The 11806-nt window shown below is 41.9% G+C and overlaps 1 protein-coding gene across 2 annotated transcripts; it reads right to left on the bottom strand.

The window, feature by feature from the left end:
* Nucleotides 1–6716: 6716 nt before the first annotated feature.
* LOC111593047 (segmentation protein Runt) lies at nt 6717–8847 on the bottom strand. 2 transcript variants are annotated; one of them, XM_030223453.1, is made up of 3 exons: nt 8586–8847; nt 8063–8492; nt 6717–7894 (listed from the first exon to the last, which is right to left on the bottom strand). In XM_030223453.1, exons 1-3 carry the CDS (start codon nt 8805–8807, stop codon nt 6948–6950), a joined length of 1599 nt encoding a protein of 532 aa, XP_030079313.1. In that variant the 5' UTR covers nt 8808–8847; the 3' UTR covers nt 6717–6947. The 2 variants fall into 2 exon arrangements, with proteins under 2 accessions (XP_030079313.1, XP_030079314.1); XM_030223454.1 differs by having other exon boundaries at nt 8072–8492.
* Nucleotides 8848–11806: the final 2959 nt, after the last annotated feature.

Raw genomic sequence — 11806 nt, 5'->3', positions numbered from 1 at the left:
TGCATTATAACCTGATTTTCCATTTTCAATGGAGTTAGTGTATAGCTAGTTAGCTCTACTTGATTTGCGGCACATTTGGCTCTGCTTCTCGACCGAGGAATTTAGTTTAGACAAGGCAAAGGCGCGCTGCAATGCAGCTTATCAAACGGTGCATCTACACAATCTGATATATATCTATATATGTATGTATGTATGTATGTATGTAAGTAGATAAGTGTAAGTCGACGAAAAGGTCAATCAAGCGAAATACCAATTATCTATATCCCAACTCGTTTGCCTTCACAACAGCCGTACCACAGGCCGGGTATCTTCTAGTTGTACACTCCCCGCTAAAGCAGTCTTAATGCCTGACTTACTCTTTGGTATTAACCAGTCATTTAGCAAGGCATAAGCAATAAGCAATTTATCTGCTATCCTAACTTAACTTCAGTCTCACATATATATATATATATATATATATATTTTTTTTTTTTTTGATGACCTTTGCTTTGTCATTGCTTTGAAATCAAATTGAATGTCATTTAATTAGCGTAAAATATTTTTTACAGCACTTTAATTTGCGAAATGAAGTGGTTCTTGAGAGCAGTTGAAATGGCTGTCGTTGACTTTTAGCAGTGACTGTGCCGCTGCCTAAAGCCGCTGGGAGAGTGGGGGGTGTGTGTGTGTGGTGCTAAGGGTTTGTTTTGTTTGGGGTTTGGATATATTTGCGATGTATTGCTGCTAATCGTATCGATATCGATATCTGCTTCGTAGCTAAGCCAGCGCAGAGCAAATCTCAGCTATTGAGGATTACGGCGCCTCTACCACACACACAGAGAGAGGGAGAATGGGAGAGAGAGAGAGGGAGGTAGAGAGAGGTAATTTGCTAGTCTCTTGCGTTTTTCAACCATACTAAGCGCATTAGAAGAAGCAGCACATCGCCAGTTAATGATTAAGAATGAACAAACTCAAGGGGTAACCGCGAGCCCTTGGGGGCTCAGGCAGCTAGGCGAGCCGGCTACACCTGGTCGCGCCACCCCTTTCGCCTGTCTTGCCTAGTGACAGGTTACAAATCGGCAACATTGGCATTTAAATTGTAAACCGGACAGCATTAAAGCTGCCCACACAATTGACTTCGCTTGCGTGATATGCGGCCAAAATACACTTCATTTTATCAGCAGTCAGAGGGAGCAGAGGCTGTGCAAAGGGGGCGGAGCACAGGCTGGGTCAAATTGGTAGGCAGGACTAGGCCACATGCAATCAGCGTAGCCAGTCGCATTTCATTAGCGCTAAATAAGGAAAAATTCAAACCAAAAATGCAGAAAATACAAAAAAAAACATTTCCTATGCATTTTCACGATGCAAAAGAACGAATTGTTGATGCTCTTTCAAACTAGAATAAAAAAAAATATATATATATATATAAATATATAATTTAACTTATTATATAAAAAAATTTCGTTTAAATTTTCATAATAAAAAATTTTTTTTTCCAAAAAAAATGGTTCGACTTTTAATTTTAAAAATTAAAAAGGAAAATTTTTAAAATTAAAAGTAAAAAAATTTAATTTTTTTAACATTACAAGTTAAAAAACTATTTTAATCTAATGTGAGAGAAAAAAATAAAAATAAATAAAAAAAGTTCTTTGAGTTTTTTTTAATCTGTTTTTTTTTATCAAATTATATACACTTTTACATTTATCACGTAAACATTTTAAATTTAAAAAACTTTTTTTTTTCGTAATCAACAAAGACAGGCCAAATGAACTATTTAATTAATTCAGTGAACTTGCCTTAAATTTGCTGAAATCTGTTGTTTTTTGTTTTAATATCATTAAAAAACTTTCATTGATATTATATAAACTATTATATATACAACATTAAATTTCAATTTATTTTTTGCATTCAGTAAACTTTTTATAAACTTATTAAAAAGTTTTTGTTTTTCATGTTTTTTGTATTTTAAAAAATGTTTATTTATATCACATTTCAATGAAAAACACATAATACAATTAAATTCTTTTTTACCTCTTTTTTGTAAACAAGAACTATTTTTTTTTTTAATTTATTGAGTATATAAAAATGTGTATGTGTTTTTATCTACTATTAAGCAGGCCATGGACTGCTGAGATAATTCAGAGAGTTAGTGTAACTATAATAGCAAATAGAACCTATTGCTATAGTGCGATTGCAATTCATTTTCCAATGCCCGAAAAACTCTCTTATTTCGTTTGTAATTTGTACAGCTTCATACAGACAGACAGACAGCCAGACAGCCAGCCATATAGGTCTGTGGATGGGCTGCTCGGACTACATGGGCATTTCGCGCATTTCACCTCTAACCGTACTTTCGCCAATTTCCACTGATGCGCTCTTTGTAATTTCTGGCCGACCATTTTCCATTGCAATGCTTGGCCATTTTTTTTTGTTTTCCCTGTTTATTTTATATATTTTCAGTTGATTTCTTTCGTTTCGATTGCGTTTTCGTTTTTGTTGCACGTCGCGTTGCGTCGCGCGGTTTTGTGTATCTCAATACGAAAATATTTGTATCTGTTAATGCATCTCCACATGTATCTGTCGCTCAATGGACTCTGTGTGTGTGTGTGTGTGTGCGCGCGAGTGTGGCTGACTGAATGTTTGGGTGCGTAGGCTTTTTTGACTTTCACAGTTTTTCGCTTACCGCCGCCAACAATCACACAGTCAACCCCAGTTGCGGCGGCAACCGAACAACAACAACAACAACCAATGCTAAATAGTCAAATAGTTTTTCATGTGCCGCACTTTACAACAACAACAAAAGAAGCGCCAACAAATTGCAGCGAAATACAACAAAATGAAGAAGAAGCAACTACATACATTTATATATATATATATATATAGATATATACATATATATATATATATATACAACGAAAAGCCAAGCCCCGGAAAAGTGTAAAACGCATTGCGAAAATGTAAACTGCTCCATTGATTGAGGCCCAAATGAGCGCAGTAGCCGCAGCCAGTCACAGTCACAGCCACAGCCACATGGACATAGATTTTGGTTACGAAATGTGTTCATTTGCAGCTCGCAGAGATCTTTCCTGTCGAAGGTCTGCTGGCTGACATAAAAGTCTTAAAGGTGGGCATAAGCATAAGCTTCAAACATATTCCATATCGTAACAAATGCAGAATACCAATCGACTAACATTTGACGCCATTGGCAGAAGTTGAAGCGCTTTCAAGTAGATTGAAACTAGGCTGATTACTTTGGCTCCAAACTGTATTTCATTTAAAGAAAAAAGAATTTGAAAATACAGGAGCCATGTCGCCGAAGATATAGATAAGATATATATATATAGCTGAGACCTACATATTTGTATATAAGATTTAGCTCAGCTCCAATCTAGAAGAAAATTTATATATTTTAAAATAATTTTGAGATGGGAATTGGTTCCATATCGTAATTTTTTATCTCTTTAAATTACATATAAATTTGGAAAATATTGAAACAGATGCAATTACCGATTGCGCTCTTCTGATAAGCTCTTTTTTTTAAATATTTTAAAAATATTTACAAAAATAAGACACACCAATTTGTTGTTTCTTTTAAGAAAAAAAAGGTAAAATTAAAAAAAAAAATTTTTTGACTCTAACTCGAGTTTTGGTATTTTTTATTATTATTTTTAAATTTATTTTTATTTGTTTGTTATTTGTTCAGCAAATTTTAATTACATTGGGTTGACATTTAGCTTGTCTTTTCTGCATGACTTGGGATGGAAAACATAAAGAGGGAGTTAAGGAGTGGGCTAAGAGCGCAGAGTTGTGGGGGATTCAGTCAAAGTGATGTGAGTTGACCTTGGCCAAATCAAGTGCTCTGAGCAATTTCAGGCGAGTTGCTTAATGCATTTTGGTGCTCTTGGAATAAATGATAATAAATGTAATATATATATTCGAGGGCTGTTCAACAAGTAGTGCGAACTACATATTTTTCAAAAATATTTTATTTATATTATAATTTATATCTATTTTGTCCGCTTTAAAGATTTATATTATGCAAAGTATTCAAAGTATACTTTCGCGTTACTCTTTGAACAAACCCTGTAAAAACTCATGACATATCCTAGCTCCATGGGATATTATCACCGATTCTAAAATGATTTCCGTGCCAGGCATGTGGTATGCCCACTCAGCTGTCGGGCCACACAGGCGCGAACAGGGTATTACGATAATGGAAACATAACCAATTTAACGCAAGGTTATGTCCCAGTCAATGGGCACTGACTATGTCCAATTGATGGGACATCTCTCAGATCTATTCTGGCACTTTTTTCTTCTTCTTTTTTGACACTCTCGGTGCGGTTAATGGGCTAACGCAACGAGCTGCTGCGCTGTCCTTGAGCAGCGCCGCAGTTGAGGTTGTTATGCTAATTAATGTTGCAAATGCATTAACTGAGCACATGGTGATCTGACACCGGGTGTTCCACACACGGAGAGGAGAGACTGAGAGAGAGAGGGAGAGACCACGGGCATCGTCATCTCAAATTATGCGTTTTAATTTCCATTATCGATTCGCATTGTGTGCGCTGCGGTTGCCAATGACCTTCGAGAGGACCTGAAAAGGAAGAAAAGAAAAAGCGGCAGGAGGAGAAGAAGATGGCCAAGCAGAAGAACACTTGACCAGCAGGCGATATTGTCAGCACATGGACCAAGAAATTAAGACACAATTGAAATTGAAAAAGGCAAAGTGAATTGTGTTGCTCATTCGGTTATAAGTCTAAAGTTACTGTTATTATATATTACAAATTATTATTATTATAAATTACGTTAAATGTTTGACAGATATATATATATATATATAAGGAATAAGATATATATATAGACCGAAGCCATAAATTTTTCTAATGTTCTCAAAATCATTTCGTTGGTCAATGATTTGATGCCTGCAAAAAGATTGATTCCAAAAGTTCTTTAAGTCTATCAAAAATTCACCTATCTTAAAGCATTATCTACGTAATAATTCTTGGCCTTAAATATAATAATATATATATTCTGCATAAAAATGTATATCTCGTAAGAAAGTGCCCAAAGGGTTAGCTCGTCGAAGAGGCAAAAAAATCTTTAGCCCGCCGCCTTCTCTCTGCTGTTATATATATTATTATATAATATATATATTATTATATACAAAAGAATGCTTTTAATTTTTAAATGAATCACTACTAATTTTATGAACAACTAAGTTTTGTGAAATTTTCTTACTTAAGTCCTCAAGCACCACTATTCTTATGAACAACTAAATTTTATTCATTTTTGCTCCAATTAGTGTCCAAGTCTTGCAAGTTTGCAACAAAAAATATATACATTAATAATAATAAATATTAATCTTAAATTTCAGTTTCAGTTTGCTTTCAAAATATTGTGTTTTTCACTGCATTTTCCTGTCCAGTATTTGCTGTCCAGCAGAGCACAGTCGCACTACTATTTTTATGAACAAGGCGGAAAATAAGTTTTTCTTTCTCTTTTTCTCTATTTCTATTTCTGCGTTATTATTTTTATGTAAAAAAAATATTTTATTTATAGCTTAAAAACCCAATTATGCACAGATCTCAATAATATAACTAGCATTAACTAATTGAGATCAGAAATAGAGCAAGTAATATAAACCCTTTTATCTTCTATTTGACCTCCAGCTCTCCAGGCAACTCTAAAAAGCTATAGCTAGTTTTTTATTGAAGCCAATTTCAGCAGCATTTCCAGCATTATTTCCACCTATATTAAATATTTAAAAATAATATAATTCAAGCCGAATTACCTGTCGATCGGCTTGTGCGTACTCTGAGCAAGCTAAAAATTGTTTAGAAAAATTTAAATGTTATTTAGCTATATCTTAGCTCAGATTTCTAAACATAGTTGAGCTCAAGACCTTTGCACCGATTTCAAAAATCAATTGATTTCCATTTTCAATCAACGCCAGACCCTATATAAAAAATATCTAGAATTGGAACTAGAAGATGGAGAGTAGAAAAAAAAATGTAGTTATTTGTTTTGTTCAGTTGGATTTTTCTTTTTATTTGGTTTCAGAAATTCGTTTGTGTTCATTTTTTCGCGCTAAAACTTAAATCTAGACAAAAAAATTGTTTTGCTCTCTCCTTACGTGGCTAGAAACTTAAACATTATCAATAGCTAAATTCGCATGATTCAATAATGAAAATGATATCAAAAGATGAAGAGGAAGTGGAAGAGGAAGAGTATATCCCGAGATACATCCAGAGAGATATCGGATAGTTAACGCGCTATTTACAAAACAGTCGAGAAATTACAAATTAAATTCAATTTATGCTACGAGATTTTTATGGGAACTTCCCTACGAAGACAAAGTTTTTGCTTTTGTTTTGGAAAAAGTTAAAAATAAAAAAAAAATGCCTTTATACATAAATATTCGTAAAATAATAATAATAAAAAAAAAATTATAAAATTGAACTAAAGTTGGATTGTTTTTGGTTTTCCGAGTGAATTCTTTAAGGGAAAGGGAGGGGGCGTAGGGTGGTACTTGGAGCAGAAGACGTTTAACAGTTTTCCTCAAGTTCGCCGCGTGGCGATCGAGCGAAATTCCAGATGAGGTTTTTCTAGCTTCTTTTTTTTTTTGGTATTTGTGCTCGTTTGTGTGTGTGTGTGTGTGTGAGTGTGTGCAACGAGCTCGACGCACGCCTTTATGAATCGAGCATAAAACTTCGAGTGAGCTCGTCGCACAACCCCCATTTCCCCAATATATCCTTCAGGTGCTGCTCCTGCTCCTGCTCCGTTTGCCGGCCGGAGCTGTTTCATCTGCTTCTTCCTCGTTTGTGCTGTGCTCTGCTGTGTGCACGTGTCTAACTTATATGACTATATCACAATGTTGCTGCCGCTCTGCGCCTGCTTTCTGCATCCTGCTCCATATCACGCTGTGTGTGTGTGTGTGTGTGTGTGAGTGCTGCTGCTGCTGCTGCTGCTCAATATGGCCGCCACACGGTCTTCTGCTGGACGACGGCATTCTTGAGCTTAGTTGCCGCCGGCAGCGTCGTCTCTGGCGATGCCTGGCGCGGAGCAGTCACAGCAGCCACCGCAGCCGCCGCCGCCGCCGCTGCTGCCGTCTCATGGTAGAGTGGCTTCAGGGCGGAGGGAGCTTTGAGATCGCAGCGCATACGCAGCGGCACAGAGATTTGCTGGGTGGGCGAGCTGCGCGTCGAATCGATGGACTTGTCCAGCTCGTACTCGGACTTCACCACGTCGATCTGTTCGTCGTCGGAGTCTGCATCGGAGGCGGACTGTTCGTGTATGGAGCTCGTTTCGATGGAGGTGTTCAGCTTGAGCAGCACATGGGGCATGGATGTGGGCGTGGGCGTGGGCGAGGAGCTCGATGGGCGCGACGACGCTGGACTCATGTGCGACGCATCTACAGCACTTAGACCGCCATGGTGCAGTGCAGCGGCGGCGGCATTGCGCGCCCTCAAGCCAGCCGCAGCCGCAAAGTTGTACGGATGGAAAGCGTGCGGCGTGGCCTTTTGATTCTGATGCGCGGCGGCGGCAGCTGCGGCGGCCACATGATTGAACGGAAACTGTGGCATCGCGTACGCCGACGCTGGCGGGCCACCCGGCGGCGAGGGCATCATGGAGGCGGGCGGCACTGCGCCCACGCCAGACGGCGCCTGTGGATAGTCAGCGGCAGCGGCGGCGCTGGGCACAGCGGCACCACCTGCAGCTCCCGGCGAAATGACGCCGCTATTGCTGCCATTGGGCGAGGTGGCTGCCTTCGACAAGGCCGGATGATGCACTGCAGCAGCGGCTGCCTGCTGATGGCGGAAGTAATCCGCATAGCCGTACGTCATGTACGCAGCATCCAGCCAAGCAGGATTCAGCATAAATGGATTGAACGCGCCGGGATGTGGATAGCCATAGCCTAAAAGCAAAAGGAGACAAGCAACACACGTAAGTACAATCTGCAGGGCGTGGGCGAAATGCATTTAAAAAGTGGAATTGGCTGGGAGTAGCTGGAGAGCCGATGAGGCGGTATGGAACGGGATGGGTAGTCGAAACTGAAAATCGTAATGGAAACTAAAAAACTCACTTTGCTTACTTCTTGGCTCCCGCGGCCCGTCGACCGTTACTTTGATGGCCTTGCTGTAGCTGGCTATCTGCACCGGATACGTGGCGATTGTGATGGTCAGCGTGAAGGATTTGCCGCGGCCGGAGCGACCGACGAAGCGCAGATCGTTGAATTTGGCCACCTGATTCTTCATCGTTGTGGTGCAGTTGCGCAGCTCGCCGCAGTAGTTCTCGTCGTTGCCGCACTTGATCGAGACGAGCGTGCCATCGGGCACATCGTCCAGTGCGATCACCTTGAATGCGCCCGGCAGCGATTTGTTGGAGCGCCAATGGTTGGGCAGAGCGCTGCACAGGATCGACGGCGAGCCGGTTTGCGCCAATTCGCCGTGGTATTCCTGCAGCATTTCGTGCAGGCTGGCAAACATGTCCGTCATCGAGCTTGGCATTTTCGCCAAGTTCGCCGCATTTGCATTGGAGCTATTCGAACTGTTGTTGTTGTTGTTGTTGTTGTTGCTGCTGCTGTTGTTGTTGTTGTTGTTGTTGTTGCTATTGCTGCTGCTGCTGTTGTTGTTGTTGCTGCTGCTGCTGTTGTGGTGGCTGTTGTCCGGCGTGGAGCTGCCCGTGCTGCTGGCCGAGTGTGTGCTTATGTTGCCTTGGCTAACATTTGTGGCAGCCGCTGCTGCCGCCGCTGCTGCTGCCGCTGCGGCCAGGACCTGCGTGTGGGCGGACGTATTGGCCACTAGGGTGGGTCCAGTGGGCAAATGCATTTTTCACAATATATATTTTATATCACGTGCTCAAAAAAAATTGTTGTTATTGTTGCTGTTGTTGCTGGTTGTAATCCAAGTTGGGTTCGTAATCCTTGTTGCACTTCACCAAATTGTTAAAAAAAAATATATTTTTTATGGAAATTTGGAAAACAAAAACGCTAGCTAGCTGGCAATGCCGCTGCTTTGCACGCTTTTCTTTCTTTCGCACTCAAGATACACGCAAAAAAATTATTGTAAGTCTTTCGTTTCAGAAATATTTCGAAATTCGCTGTTCTAGTCGAGTTACAGTTACAATTGCACACTGTTATTTCGCTTCACTTTTGAACCAAACGCGGCGAAATTGTGCTCTGCTCTCGCTCGCTTCTCTTTTTCTGGCTGCGTTCTCGACACGTTAAAGTCGCTGTGTGAACTGTTTCTCAACTACGATCGTTGCCAGTATTTAAAGTAGAATGCGTTGCCGTCGCTGTCGCTGTCGGCGTCGCTGCTGCGCCGCTGCAAGACAGCAGTGGCGCGCTCAGTCTCGGTCTCGCTCGCACTGCACCGTGGCGATGATTCGCGCCCGCTCGCACTCACTGCAATTATTCAGGACGTCGCTGCGTGGTTTGGTTGGCTCGTTCGCTTACCTATTGTGTGTCAGTGTGTGTGCGTGTGTATGGGCTAAGGGTGCAACGGCTGCCGGCGGCGGTGGCGGTGGTGACCGGGGCAGGTATCAACCACCATTGCCACAACAACAACCACAGTAAAAATTTCCCATTTTTCCATTGCGGTGTACACTCGCGCACACAGAAAACACGGCCAGCAACAACAACAGCAGCGGCAGCGACAGCAGCAGCGACAGCAAAGGCAACAAGAAATAAGGGAAGTCGACAACTGAGGCAGCAGCAGCAGCGACTGAGGAAGAGGCGTGCGTTGTTGCTGTTGCTGCGTTGTTGTTGCCATGCTACTTGTGGCCAGGGACGCGCGGTCAAACCGACAAACGAAAAGAAAAAGAGAAAAAAAATGATAACACCAAAGGCGAAGAGGGCAAAAAATCGTTGGAAGCGAAATAAAAATGTGCCATGAGAGCGCATCGCGAGAGCGGGGCGGCTCTCTGAGCATACTGGAAAGGCGCAGGCGGGCGCACAAAAAAATAAAATGACGTAGATAAAAAATACTCAGTGAATGGGGTTTTATGAAAACTCATGCGGAAAATGAAAAAAACGAAGCATATTCTAAAAAAAAACGTAAAAGGAAACTCTTCTTGCTCTCAATTTCTGTGCTCTCACTGTCTCTGTCTCTCTCTCTCTCTCTTTCGCTCGCTCGCTCTATTTTTCTATTGCGCTGTGTGTCGCCGGCTCAGTCACTCGCTCGCTCGCTAGCTTAACCTTTGCCATGCTCCGGCTCCCCGACGGGCGGTCGCAAGCTGGAAAATTGGTTCTTTACGCACGCAACTTTAACAACGGCATTCAACAGTTCCAACTGCGCGCGTGTAGGCACCCCACGGCCCCGTATCCAGTCGCACTGCCAGCTCCTGACAAGCCTACGCACCCAATGCCAGAGCCACAGGTAGCGACTAACGGTATGATTCTGCAAACTGGCCACAGTGGCGTCCACTGTGAAGGTGCTTAAAAGAAAACTATCGCTAAATATATCCTGTCAGCAATACATATACATGTATATTAGTGATATAATTCGGAATGTGTTGGATCAGCTAAAGATTATAGATGGATAATCGGCAGATTAGATGATTGCGCAAGACTTCACTGATTCTTAAGTCATGATTAAGTTCTCTAAGATCTGCTTTGATCCTAAGCTTTTACGGAAGTAATTTGTTTGGAACGGAATGTACAAAATATAAAAACTTTATTTAATAAAAGGATTAACGTGTTAATTAGTATATTATAAAAAATGTAAATAAAATCTTTTTCCATATCAAACCAATTATTTATTATTACGTAAACTTAAGAACTAGTTGAATATAATTTTAGAGAATTTTACATACAATTTTTCGTTTAATGTGAAAGGTAAAATTGAACTGAGATCATCAATATTCTAACTTAAATAAATATATATTTTATAGACATATTGAATCAAATCTTCTAGTTTTTATATCGTACATTTCGCCTGCCTAAGCATGCGCCCCTTCGGGAAAAGCCAATGCGAGCGCCTCTGCAGTGAGGACGACAAATCAAACTCGCGGCAGCCCAAAAAATTGCGGAGCACCAAGCAAGTTAAAACGAGGCCACAAGTGCTGCACACAAAACAGACGAACGAACGGACAGACGAAAAGGGAGAAAGAGAGATGGACAGGAAGAGGGAGACGAAGACGGAGAGAGAGAGTAAAGGCAGAGCAGCGACTGGATGGCAGGGCAACCACAATGAGGAGCAACTGGCTAGCCACTGTCACGAGAGAGCGGCAGAGGGAGCAGTGAGAGAGTGCGGTGCGGCTGCTGGTGGGGGGAGGGGTATTATCTTAAGTGCTAGTCGTGACTCGAGTCGAGCCAACCAAAATGTCGCGAGAACGCGCCTCGCTGCGGGTGAGGATGAGGCGTAGACTAAGGCAGAGAGGCCGAAGCGTCGGGAAAGTACACGCACACTTCCAATCAACAGCGACGTCAGCGTCGCTGTCAATGCGTGCGCGCCCGCTCGCTGTGACAACAACAACAGCAAGGGCAATCGACTGCTGGAAGAGAAGAAGGCAGCTTGGCAAGGACGCGCCTGGATGAGATGATACAGGTTCGCAAGTAGCGTGCGACAAGGACGTAGCCGGCAAGGCTTTGATTTTGTTGATTGTTTTGAGCTAGCTATTCCAGCGAACTGGCCAGGCTCCTAGCGTACGTTCTTCCAGCGTTATCCTGTCGTTTTCCACGGCAATTTGCGTGGCTCATTCAACACCCGCTGATCGCCAACAGCTCGTACAGAAGCTGCGCATTGCACGCGCATCGCGCCGCAGGGCGCAACACGGATCAGTCTCAGCCAAAAAGAAGCAGAAAATCTAATATCATCTCAGCCATACC

The sequence above is a fragment of the Drosophila hydei genome, unplaced genomic scaffold, assembly GCF_003285905.1.
Source record: "Drosophila hydei strain 15085-1641.00,03,60 unplaced genomic scaffold, DhydRS2 tig00000211-arrow-pilon, whole genome shotgun sequence".
Taxonomy (NCBI): Eukaryota; Metazoa; Arthropoda; class Insecta; order Diptera; family Drosophilidae; genus Drosophila; species Drosophila hydei.
The sequence above is the reverse complement of the archived record's forward strand: the minus strand, read 5'-3'. Positions and strand labels throughout refer to the sequence as shown.